Here is a 14,019-nt window from a genome sequence, read left to right on the forward strand (position 1 = left end):
TGCTAAATTAGGGACGGCTAGCGCAGATAGCCCTCGTGTAGCTTTGCGCGAAATTCCAAAACAAACAAGACTAAGGATAAAAAAAGATTTTTACTCACCGATCCTTAGATTATTTTACTTGCCAAGTAAAATTATTATTGCCCTTGCGGAGTGACGTACTTTCTAACGAAATGATTAACCTACCTATCCACGACCAGTTGGGTCTTTAATATACTGAATTTACTCATCTGTACACGAGTTTTATCTATTAACAGCTGTTGATAAAATAAAATATTTATTTATCACGTTAATAACGTATCGTGTGCGAGTATGTTTTCTAAGAAACCTCTTCTCTTTTGATGCTAATCTGAACATGAATCCTTATGAAATAGTCATTCTAAACTAATACAAGAAAAAAATAATAATAATAAACCGTAATAAAATGCAATCGTAATACTTGGAAAGCACGTACAGTTACAAAGTTAATAACACGAATGCACTTAAAAAGTAGCACATTCCCCTGGTGGACCAGCGGTAAGTCTATGAGTATGTTACGCTAAAAATTGGGTTTCGATATCCGCAGTGGCCAGAGCAACGTAGCTCGTTGTGTAGAATTGTACTTATCAACAAACAAATGCTTTTGGAAAGTAAGCTCCACTCTTTAGGGTTTGAAAAGCGCCGCTCGTTTGTTGGTTTATGTAAATATGAAAATAAGACACAACACTTTGCTACATGTTTGCATCATAACTTTAAGATGATAGAAAACGTCACTGGCACCCTATTGCATGTCTAACACGAAAAACAAAAGTATATCTTCACACGATAAGTGGAAAAAAAGAAACAGAATAATGAATATGTTTTTGAAATATCCCATATACTAATGTACTTACAGTTGAATATGTCTGTAGAGGTTTTGTTTTACAAAAAAAGTAAATGAATTGAATTACGAAAAAGAAAGTCTGTTGTGGAAATGACTATACTTGCATTTATGGCAAAGCTGGTTGTTTTGTTGTTTGTTTTATTATTAAACACAAAGCTACACAAAGAGCTATCTGTGCTCTGCCCACCACGAGTATCGAAACCCGGTTTCTAGCAGTATAAGTCCGCAGACATACTGCTGTGCCACTGGGGGTGCATGGCAAAGCTACTGAGGTCGTTCGTAATTTTGGGCTGGCATAGCCAGGTGGTTAGGGAGCTCGACTCGCAATGTGATAGTCGCGGGTTCGAATCCCCGTCCCACCAAACATGCTCGTCCTTTCAGCTGTGGTTACATTATAATGTGACGGTCAATCCCACTATTCGTTGGTAAAAGAGTAGCCCAAGAGTTGGCGATGGGGTGGTGATGACTAGCTGCTTTCCCTCTAGTCTTTCACAGCTATATTAAGGTCAGCTAGCGCAGATAGCACTCTTGTAGCTTTGTGCAAAATTCAAAACAAACAAACAAAAATCGTAATTTTGAACAACTGACCAGTCGGTAACACACTATCATCCACGCTAAGAGATTGACTAATATTCTAATACCACCTCCACAGCTTAAAGTGTGCAAAATGTGTGTGGTATGGCACGGATTCAAACCTGGCTTGCCAGTTCCGAAAACTAGATCTGTACCACAGAGATAATCCACGTATCAGCAATAACGATTTGATTTTATCGAAACATTTAGATAGTTTTACTTTTGATCAAAAGAGCAAAGATGTCTTTTTTTCATCTTATTTTTTGTGCTTGTAAAGTCAACATGAGTGAGGAAGCCGTTTTTTCAAATTAGGAAAAAAACTACCATTACTTACAAATATTAACATTTTTATTTTTAGATCTAATATTTCGCCATTACGGCTTCTCGAGAGACTTACTTTACAATTGTCAAAGTATTAGGCCTAATAATAGAATATAGGTTAATCTTCTGAAATATTTGTCTTTTTTCTTTTAATTTTGAAAATGCCTTTTGACTGTCTAAGATCAGAACGTATTTTTTATTTTGTAGAAAATCAAGCAGAAGATTAAATAACTTAATAAAATTTTATGATTTTTACGAAAGTTTCGATCTTAAAATTATCAAACATTCCTTATGTTTCAATTCTCAGAGTGTCAAAACTTGACTGAATTTTCAAATCTAAAAGCATTAAAAGTTAGCTAAAACTTTGATTCTAAAAATATCAAACTTGAATTAAGTTTTAATTTAAAAATCAAAACGTGGCTAAAATTTCGTTTATAAATGTGACATAACATGACTAAAGTTTCAATTTTAAAATTATCAAACTTAGGTAAAGTTTACATTTTTAAAGCATCAGAAATTGATCAAAATTTTGGTTTTAACTTTAAAAAACATACACGTGTTAATACACACCAAGGCATCAGATTTTGAAAGCATTAAACATCCATTACGTGGCTGTTTTATCAACATCCGGCGATGGAAATTCAACTAGAACCAATCTTCCTACACTTAATTACCAGATAGGAATAATGTTTTCCATTTTGAACTTCACTTTTGATCTAAACTTATTAGCCCCAGTGGCTTAGCGGTAAGTCTGAAGGCTTATAACGCTAAAATCTGTGTTTCGATACCAGTAGTGGGCACAGCACAAATAGCCCATTGTATAGCTTTACACAAACAAACTAAGTAACTAAACTTATTAATCCTTATAGTTTAATGCTAACTGTGTGCTATATCAAAATAATAGATTTTCTTTTAATACACCTTGAAGTTTACTTTTTAGTAATGTACTCGCATACATGCAAGTACTATCTACTATAGCGAATTTCCCCGAACAGCAAAACACGGGTTCAAAAAAGAAAATGTTGGTCTGTAGCAAAAATACAAAGTCTACTTTACATTGTATTTAAGTGACAGGAAGTAAGAAAATTTTCAAGATGTTGAAAAAAGTTTAAAAGCTGTAACGGATCAGTTTGGGAAATTTTTCTAGTCGTTTTTATTTTTTCGTTTTGTTAATTTCATTTAAAACGTTTAGTATTCCTTTGTGAGTGTCCCCATTATTACTGTTTGAGAGTAACGTCAGTCATATCAAAAACTTGAACAACAGAGAAGGTCAGTATCAGTTTTAAAGTGCTTTCAAGAAGAGATTATTATCGAATGTTCAGGACTGGAATTTCTTCAGTAGATAAGCTAAATGAGTTACTAAGAAACGTTTGTAAATAGTAGGATATGCATGAAGCTTCGTAGAATATTTTCACTGAACTATTACGTTATCCTAAGACAATTCTTATATTAAATATTAATAGTGCTGACCATTTAGGTATATTTCATTAGATCAATTACTATCTAAGCCTGAAAAACTAGAAAGCACGTGAGTTTTCCAGTGAACATCAACCCGTTCCTGTGAAATGAAAAGAAAACTTCGTTGTGAAAGTCTGATGGATAGCAAATATATTTACTGCGTCATAACGTTTTATTTATACAGGCTAGGAATAAAGTATATTTATGCTACGGTTAAGGTATGTACAGACATTGGTAGATACATGTATATATAATGTCTACTGTCGCAGAGGTTTTGTGTTAAAAATTGAGCGAAAAAGTGTGTCCAGGTTTGGTGGTGTAATCAAACTATGGTGGAGGTATGAGTAGACTATTGTAGTGGTATATACAGACGTTAGTTGCGACTGGCTATGGAGAAGTTTGGAATTGCTTCTTTTATATTCTGTCAAAATTAACTGTACCAGTGTACAGTCACGTACAGATAGTTTACATTCTAATTGACTGTTACCATATCAATAAGATTGTGCTACAGACAGTCAAACTCTTCCCAGTAGTAATATGGTGATTGTATTCAGGGCTCTCAGGACAGACATTTTACTCGACAAACATATATAATTCAACATTTTTAGTGGTTAAGACTACTCCGTGCGACAAAATGAGGAGAAATTTCGTGTTCCAGAAGGAGCTATTTAGAAACTCTGAAGAGCGTACACCAATACAGTACTGTAGATAATCAATTAGTCATGGTCAAAATCCTAAGAGTGATTTTAAGTAAGTCAGAGTATGCTCTTTACGTGTTACCGACAATCCATTAGAGATCTTACTATAACCTAATGACATGGCTATAATTACAGGTGTGAGTGTGGTCTACGGAACAGTATGATACACATTAGCACGAAGTGGCTCCAATAATTAGTTGCTGCTCATAAAACATTGCTTAAAAGAAATAGCCAAGCCAATGCGAGAAATCGGCACCAGGCTTCAAACAATGAGCTGGAGGAGAGGGGGTCGTTTTAGATGAATCCAAATTCAAATTATTTGATAGCAATCAACGATAGTTTGTTCGATGACAAAGAGAAGAACGGTATCGTGGTTAATGCACAACACCTACAGTGAAGGATGCTAGAACTCCTATACAAATTTAGGTTGTTTCTCTGCTAATGATATTGGAGATCTACATAAATGTGATAGCATTTTGCCTGTTACAGGTACAAACAGAGTCTTCTCTATCGTGTCATTCTCTCAGAAACAAGACCATCTGGACATGGATTCATCTTCCAACAAAACAGTGGTCTCAAGTATGCAACAATGTGGCGAAACGATAACTGGAGGAAAAATAGGCTAATGGAACACTCGTAACTGCGGCTTGGCCTGCACAGAGATTCAATATGAATATTAATGAGGTTATATTGTAACCAAACTTGACTGCATTGCGTAAACAAATATAGAACACGTGCAACAATATTTCGGAGTTATATACTGATAAACTTGTGATTACAAAATGAATTGCTTTGTTTAAAGCAAGTACAAAATATATATTTGTTTCTTTTTTCTATTTTGTGTAATAATGCATTCTACCAATGATACATTATCCATTTAGTTGCAATTACTCGTTGTTTGCAACCCCTGTAAGTCAGACCTCGACAAATCCCGGGCGCTAATATTTTCTCCCATTGTGTTCGTGTGTAGGGATGTGCTAAATCGAACTTAAATCTAGAACAATTCTGGACTATTGGAAGTCCGGAACTATTTTCGCGTTCTTTGATTCCGAAATCGAACTTTGTTTTTAGGATTTTAATGGCGGATTCAACACTTCTTCATGTTTTTTCAGGAATGAAGCACTGCGATTGCACAACACGTTACTAATTTCGCGCCATTTTGTTTTTCTTCTTTCTCTAAATTCAACCAATCAGTACGCGTGTTTAGACTCAAACGGGACCAAAGGCAGTTAGTTCATTTTCTCGTAAAACAGTAGTGAAGTTAGGTTAGGCACTCCAAAAAGCCTTTGCTTATCGTTCTATGGTGTTGTAGTAATTAGTAAATTAGACCTATTCTGAAACAATCTGCTTGGCCTATCGACATCTCAGTGATTATTTATATTTTAATTTCATTCATTGCAATAAATCACCTAGATAATAATTATTTAGCCTACTAATTAATTGCACATATTGAAGTTTAACTTTAATACATGTTATATAATAAAGTTTAATAACGAACCCTTTCTTTTTTAGTGAAAAACTGTATGTGTCATACCATAATCACACAACCGCCTCAAAATATATTCCATTACTTTTTTATTTCACATCTGGCTCCTATATCTGCTATAAGTGCTCCCCTAGCTCCTATATCTGCTATAGGTGCTCCCCTAGCTCCTATATCTGCTATAGGTGCTCCCCTAGCTCCTATATCTGCTATAGGTGCTCCCCTAGCTCCTATATCTGCTATAGGTGCTCCCCTAGCTCCTATATCTGCTATAAGTGCTCCCCTAGCTCATATATCTGCTATAGGTGCTCCCCTAGCTCCTATATCTGTTATAAGTGCACCCCTAGCTCCTATATCTGCTATAGGTGCTCCCCTAGCTTCTATATCTGCTATAGGTGCTCCCCTATTTCTTTCCTTAATTATATCTAATGCTGTACACTGCATAATTTAGCTATGATTTTTTTAACACTTATTCTCACTTTTCAGACTAAGAATTAAATGACAATTTCTTAGCCTGACTGACAGGGGGGGGGGGGTTGTAAAGAAAGTTTTCATTTAAAATGATTATATTTTGAAAGATTGCTTGTGTTTAGGTAATAACATTTCACCAGAGGTACTTTGAGAATCATAAATTTTATTCAGCGTAGTTTTTAAAACCATATTATGCTGTAAACCTGTATCTTCTTTTTCTTCGTTAGCATTGGTGTTATTTATCTTCTTTCTTTCTTTTTTTAACAATATGAGACTATTGAATTGAATAAAATGTATGTCATTGTGTAGGATGTTGTGTGGATCAATGAACACAGTTCGGGACAGATGATGATTGTAACATCTTCATTTAGTGGTTGGCTTGATACGCTGATTCAGAATGATGCAAAGCACATTGAACACTTGCTATGACAGTTTCTGAAACACTCTCAAACATGTCCAATTTTGTTTTTAACAAACATGATTTACAATGTGCCTTAGGTGAAATTTGTTCCCTTAGGAGGAACATTTTAAAGACATAATCTTTTTAAATAAGAAGTTTTCTTTATAATCACCTTGTACATTGCATAATTCGATGAAAAATATTTGTTAGCCTACGTGATATTGGGTTAAAACTAGTGAATATTTGTTAGCCTACGTGGTATTGGGTTAAAACTAGTGAATATTTGTTAGCCTATATTTTTCCGATTGTGTGACACGTAGACGCAAAGGAAATATTTCTCAGATTTAGTGATATTATCTTAAATCAAATGACTGAGGTTTAAGGCTGTGTAATACATCATGTAATCTAATGAGCGATTTTCAGGATATGTTAGAAAGCTATCTCAGGCTGAGTGAATATCATGTATGTATTCTCAAGTTCGATAATATATTGTTTCTCCGAAAGGGAACCGAAGGCTGCCTGGAGGGGGTAACCTGTTTTAACCTCTCTCAAAACTATACAGTAGTGTGTTGTCTGTGAGTCAGTTAGTAGACACTAAAATGGCGTCACAGTTTGTACTGTCGTGACATCAGTAAACATGCACATGCCATGAATCACGTGAAGAATTGTGCAATATACAGGCTACAACACAACGCGACATATGAAATTCAAAAGCAAGAAGTAAAAATATTTGTTACTCTTAATTTTGGTTGCATTTACTCTTGAAAGAGAACAATTTAGGGATCCTGCGATCACATGTAGTAGAATTTAATGGACCATCTTTCAGACTGTTATATCTTAGAGATACGACAAAAACTTTCTCAGACAGAGTGACACCGTGTTGAATATCACAAATGTATTTTCCAGCTCGATAATACATTGTAAAATCTCATGAAGCATCACTCTGGTTAAGTGATAAGGTATAGAATCTATAGAGTAATTTATCAAACTGAATGACCCAGCGCTGAATCTAACGACTGAATTCTTAGATCGAGTAATGAACTATATAGATTACTTGGAACAATGTAGAAAGAACGAAGTTTCCAGAAGCAGGGTAATAAGATTACATACTCCACTAACAGGTTTGCACACCAGAGAAGAGGTTTTGGACTACCTGCTGACGAAAACTAAACAAATGAAATGCATTTTACCTTTAAATAAACCGGGCATGGTCTAGTGGTTAACGTGACCGAACTGTTGATTTGAAAATGCATGGTTCGTGTCTCTTGATTGCAAGATACGTTCCGCACTTTGTGGTCAGAAGTGTGTTGTAAGTATGCTGGTCAAATCCCATTATTTAGTCAGACAACAGTAGTTGAAGAGATGGCAGCTGGTACTGATCATTAGGGACATCTATGTACGAGATTCTGACACAAACAAATGAATAATTTTAAAGGGCATTTTAAACTCATCTGTGCAACTGAAAGGCGTCAGAAAGCCTATTAGCTATGTTATGTGAGTAACTGATAAAGCTAATTTAAAAAAAAATATTCAATAAAGACTACAAAGAACCAAACAACTTCAGGTAAACGTTTTTATTTTTTATATTTTACCCGCCATTTCGGCTTACAACTTTTTCGAAAATCGGGTTTCGATACCTGTGGGGGGCATAGAACCGATAGCCTGTTGTGTAGTTTTGCGCTTGACAATAAAGAAAAAGATAAAATAAAACTTACATGTAACAGTAATAATAATAATAGTTATACCGGGACCAGAATTACGTTTGTATTGAATCAGAAATGCTGCCTTTAATGTCCTGACAAGAAGGTTAACACAGTTTAGTAGCCTATGACGTTCAAAGACCTTCAAAAAAGTCGTCAGCCGAAACGTTCTCAGAACTTGTTTGTCGTCTTTCTTTAATATGGCTTTCATCCTTCATTCAGCAGTAAATACTTTAAAAACTAGTAAAAATAAATTAAAGACAGTTTTTATAGTTGTTTGGAATAGAGAGAGGCCCCTAAAAACTCAAATATTGAAGTTGCCACTACTCTTTAAGGCCAACATTGATAGTAATAAACTTTCTACCAGATAATGCGTGTAGAAGTCAGAGAACGACTTTTAAGGTTCTCAGTGAAACACATTTTTCAAAAGGTATTTGTTTCGGCATATGTGAGAACGTAATTTCTGCTACTCTGAGAAGTGCTAAGTTAATTCGGATTTTTAATAAATACGTTTGGGTGATTTTGACATAAAATTTACTGTTGCCTACTTAGTAGCTAAATAGTTTGAAATTTCTAAATATTTTTTTTCTTGAAATGAGCGAATTCAAGGCTGAAATGCTTAAAGAAAATTTCCTTGGGTAATTAACAATGATGCGCCAAGTTCTTTTCATAATTTCTTGAGGTAATTAATTATGTTACTCTAAGTTGCTTTCATAATTTCTTGAGATAAGTAATTATGTTACTCTAAGTTGCTTTCATAATTTCTTGAGGTAATTAATTATGTTACTCTAAGTTGCTTTCATAATTCATTGAGATAATTAATTATGTTACTCTGAGTTGCTTTCATAATTTATTGAGGTAATTAACAATGTTGTTCCAAGTTGCTTTCCTAAAAGCCTCTATCGAAAGGCGGTAAATTAAAGGTTAAACATATGAAGGAAACCTTAATACGTGGCTTTAATATTCTGCCCTAATGTTAACGGTTTAGCTGTGATTTTCTGATTTTGTGTCTTGATTAATTTTTCAGGAAAATACCGTAAAAATGTCGACATAAACAGCTTCAAAAATATATTGAATTTCACATTGCTTTAGTTGTTTGTGTGCTGTAATACTGGTGATGAAATTTGTAATTTTCTCTCTATGAAATTGATTAATATTTAAAATTACACATTGGTTCTGGGTAATTTGTTAAACTATCAGAGTTTCTCCATTAATAACACTATGAAAAATTTATTCTAAATAAATAATAATAATAAATACTCGCCTAGGTAAAACCATAGTTTTACAATCTCAGTGAAATATAGAGATAATTTTTATCATTATATAACATAGCTTTTAAGAGTGTACTATACTAATTATTCACTAACGTTTTAAGAACTGGCATAACCTATAAGGTAAGAAGTTGAAGCATCGAATAAGAATCAGTTATAGTTTCATGAGACATTTTTACGTTTAAGCTTGCTATTAAAATGGGCTGTCTTATAATTAGTATAAAATAAGATTGTAATAATTTAGACCCTTAAAAAAAGATGGTTTTCCTCGTCTTTATATTATATGGTACTACTGCACAAGCTGCATGAATTTCACGGTGTCACCAAAAGGGTAAAAGAAATAAAAAAACTTTGCAGACAAAACTGTTTAGTAGAAAAAAAATGCGAATTTATTTTATTTACCAAACTAGAGTTAAACTAATGTTCGATCCATTTTCTTCTCGTAAAAGAACGGTTGTTGATACAAAATAACTAGTGACGAATAAATTTTTTTTCTAAAAACCAGAAAATTAAAATAACTGACTAGTTATTATTGTCTTCCTTTAGTACTATTAATGTATTTCTCTATTGCTGTCCGATAATTTGTCTGTTTGATTGTTTGTTTTTTGTTTTCTTCCCTTCAGTTGCTCGTTCAGTTTTTCCACTTGCTTCTATATCTTCTCATCTGCATATTCATTTTCTCTTTTATTTTCCTTGTCTTTTGAAACAAAGTTTCTATTAATTTCCTTCGCCGAAGTTAGACCAAAGTAAATATATGGTCATAGTTTCAGAGCACCTATGGCCAGCCTAGAATGTCTGGACGAAAGCACTATGTCCAGCGAGAGTCCAATGACCACTCGTCCCCCGAGTCGACAGACTTCTGTCCACTGGGCCACAGGGATGCGTTATAGGTAGGTAGAAGTTTGTATTCAGTTGATTTATCAAAGGTAAATTATCGTGAAAGCTACGAAAATATTTTTATCTCAAGTAGTTCCGGATATGGCGTGGTTTATGGTTAGCGTGCCGGGCTAAGGATCAGATGGTTCAAAGTTTGAGGTACGATGATACTGAACACACTCCGCACTTTCATTTGTGGTTGCGCTATAAACGTTAGACAAACCCTTCCGTTATACGACTTAAAGAGTCTGGCAAAGCCCTCGTGGCGACGGATACTGCGGACTGACTCCTTTCCCCCTGGTCAACAATTCAAAATTTGGAACAATTATACCTGTTTCCTCGGGATCTTTGATCTGGCCGTTTAGCCTATGCATAAGGTACCATTCGCGATGAAACTGCGAATAGATGCACCTCAAACACTTCAAAATCAATGAACTTGGGAGTTTGCTGATAGTTAGTTAGGCATACCTTAATATTAATTTCAGATTCCACGAGTGGAACACAGTCTTTATGAGTATAACGTGAAGAAAAAAAATAAAAATAGTATTTTTCTCAAGTCCAATCCAACAGTCTATGTTTTATTGTACAGCTTCTGTAAAAGCTATCAGTGTTACAAGCACGAGACAAACAATGAGATCATACACAAATTTTCGTCACTGAAATTGGATTGCTTTGGATATATTGTCAATTGAAAGACCTAAAATTAACGTGTTAACCATCCTTATGAATGTTGTAAGGTTCAACAAACCAGTAACTATTATATTTACAAATCTGTTATAATATTACTTAGTTTTGTCTGTCCCGAAAATGCGCGCGAACACGTCATTTCAACAAAAGACGGATGTAAAGATACATTAGTAGACAGTTTGTACAACAACATATTAAAAGCTTATCAAAGTTTTTAAAAAGATCTGGCATTAGGTCGTAGAATAACATTATAAGTTTATTGATTGATAGTATTAACTACAGTGAAGTTTAGCCCTAACAAAACTAAAGCAAAACACGTACACAAGTTAGTGATAATTTATCTCTTTATCTAATATAGGCGTACTTAATGAAGACTTAACTAATGTTAGGCCTAAGACAAGTGGACTTTAGATTTCAGTGTCTGCGATTAGAATTCTTGTGTATATATTATTCTAGAAATCCTATATTTAAAGAAGTACTGTTGTTATAATTATACTAATTTGACCGCAGACTGCTAGTAATTACAATATAATCAAGAATGGAACTTATTATTGCTGTAGTCTAGTATATATAATCAAATTACTTTCTGTCTAGAAACCTTGGAAAGTCTGGCCTGAAAATTTCCTGCATTGGCTTAGGTAAATATATAGATTCTTATACGTTCTTCAAATCAGTGAGTTTACATCTAGGTTTATTAGCGAGCGACATGTATGTTAATGATATAGAAAGGGTTATGATTAAGTATCTAGTTGTATTTTGTTTGTTGGTGTTTCCCTTCACTGCTTTAAACACTACTCACCTGTTTTTCTGTCTGTCTTAATCATTTATCTATCTATTTATCCATTTATTCTTATTAATCTTAAGTGAGATAGCTTTATGGATTAGTGATGTACGTAAAAAAATACTGTACCTGATGTTAAGCTATAGAATATTTGTAATGTACCTGTATGCTGCGATTTTAATCGCCGAAATATGGCGAAGCAACAGTATTAACAGGCCTAATATTCGTGAAAATAGTTTCGCTAGATTGCATTTTTTTACATTCCTCCTATTAGGCTATTACTCTAAATTTTTTATACCGATGAATAAATTGATTTGTTTAAGAAAATACTAGTAAAACTAAATAAACCTTTATTATTTACAGGTACGTGGGTGAATTTTGGAACACAGCTTTCTGAAGAGGTAAGTAAATAATTTGTCTCTTACCATAAAAACCTGTTTGTATTTTTCGCTTTAACTCAGAAAAGAAAGATATGTCACATGATTGAGAATATATCATTTAATATTAACAATAATTCGACCTTTGTAACAAAAACATAGTTATAATGTTTAATTCCTGTAATGTATATTGGAGCATAAAAGCAATATAATTATAATATTACTTTAAATTAGGCATATAATATTTAGAAAGTCACTATTTCATCCATCGAAAATGATTGGATTAAATATGCATCACAGTGATTCTGATGTGTACTCAGCATCCTCTTTTGTCATTCTTTATACCCTGGACCAGAACCTGATTAGAAGCTTTCATTTTATTATATCCTTATATCCATAATATTATATCTAACTCCTTGACCTTCAATATTATGTAAAGGCAAGGAATAAAATGTTTCTTCTTCATCAGGTAAAATATGCCTTAAAATTCAATTTCTGTAATCAATCAATGTTTACTACATCTGTTACATAATAAAAAATGATTTTTCTTCATCAAGTAAAGAATACCCAGTTTAAAGTTTTAGGAAATGCCCTGTTTTCATCAGATGACGGAAACAACCTGTTAGTGTTATATCTAAGAATGCTCTTTCTTTGTGAGGTAACAGATGCCGCACCTCATGTTTTCCTTTCTTTTAAATGTCCCTCCTTCGTAAGACAAATGATACATTACTTTTTTTTTCTAAGTATTTTTTTTTTTTACCAAACGAAGAATATTGTATCTGTTGTTAAGTCATAAAATATTTATCTTCATCAGGCGTGGGGAAAATGTACCTATATGTTACTATGTTAATCGCCGTAAACTGGCGAAGCAACAGAATCAACAGGCCTAATATTCGTTAAAATGGTTTCGCTAAACTAAACTGAATTTGTTATTTTTTTATATTTCTCTACTTAAACTATTACGCTAAATCAGAGTCACTTGACATGAAATCCGTCATGGAATAAGGAATAGGTTTATCAAAATAAACATCTGCTGTTTAGCGTGATTTTTATCACGAATATTAGACCTAATGACAATGTACCTGTAGACTAGTTTTAAACTGTTGTTTTTTGTTTTTTTTTTGCCGTCAGCAGAGCGATACTGAGCGGTTGCAAAAATCCTTCATAGCATGAATGGGCTTGAATGTTTCCAATGAATCTCTTTACATTTTAGAACATGAGACGTAGTTAATTTACATAGAAAGCTCTAATTCATTTATCACCAAAATAACATCACAAAAAAGAACAAAGAAATTACAGTGATATTACTCTCATGATGTTAGAAAAACATTTAGGTTCAAGAAATGAATATAACATAGAGATACGATACCCTATAACCCGAACGCTTTCGAAAGACGGACCTTTCTTTTTCAGGGTCAAACTAAAGATATTACAGTAAAGCGGTTAAAAAACACAGTTTTCAAACATCTTACATCAATAATAAGAAGCTACAGGTTAGATCAATCTGGATTTTAATACGCATGTAAGTGATGCTAATGAGTTTTAATCTGTTGAAAATGTAACTGTTTGAAGTAATTAGTTTTCGAATTTAAAATAACGCCTTACTTTACTGATTGACATTTGTTTGATTTCCATATTCATTTTAAATTTAATGTAGCTATTTCAGGTTCGAAATAACAGGTGTGTAAAGAAATATCATTTTGGATCTATCTTTTGTCTCCGACTAGGCAGTAGCTGATTTGAGCTTTTCTTAGCCAATGCTGTCTTTTAACGTTTTGTAAATATAAAGCTTTTTTCAAATTTATGTAGAAATAACTAAAATAATAAAACGTGGATGTCAGTTTCATGAGAATAATCGATATTCCAGATAAACTAGAAACGTATACTGTAATTATTATTAATGTACAATTTCTTCAGAGAGAATCTAGTAAACGAACAGTAAGTCGTATGTAGCTGTGTACAAAAATGCCCTGTGATATTAAATCATACTGTTGCGTATCTGCTTGTTTGTTAATTTCCCGTACAAATTTTTTCCGAGAAACTTCAGCGATACAAGTCCTTTCT

At 33.5% G+C, this 14,019-nt stretch overlaps 1 protein-coding gene across 5 annotated transcripts in view; it reads left to right on the top strand.

Annotated features, from left to right (window-relative positions):
• Positions 1-14,019, top strand: part of LOC106458632 (voltage-gated potassium channel subunit beta-2-like) — an 88,518-nt gene that overhangs the window by 30,361 nt on the left and 44,138 nt on the right. For 3 of the 5 annotated variants that reach the window (XR_002610397.1, XM_022384905.1, XM_022384907.1), the window contains 3 exons: positions 9,999-10,124; positions 11,392-11,435; positions 11,942-11,979. Coding sequence is in view for 4 of the 5 variants with exons in the window: in XM_022384905.1 (XP_022240613.1) it covers positions 9,999-10,124; positions 11,392-11,435; positions 11,942-11,979 (208 nt within the window). In the remaining variant the exon portion in view is untranslated. The remainder of the gene's footprint in view (positions 1-9,998; positions 10,125-11,391; positions 11,436-11,941; positions 11,980-14,019) is intronic. The other 2 variants (XM_022384906.1, XM_013918157.2) reach the window with 1 other exon arrangement.

This window comes from Limulus polyphemus, unplaced genomic scaffold, assembly GCF_000517525.1.
Source record: "Limulus polyphemus unplaced genomic scaffold, Limulus_polyphemus-2.1.2 Scaffold495, whole genome shotgun sequence".
Taxonomy (NCBI): Eukaryota; Metazoa; Arthropoda; class Merostomata; order Xiphosura; family Limulidae; genus Limulus; species Limulus polyphemus.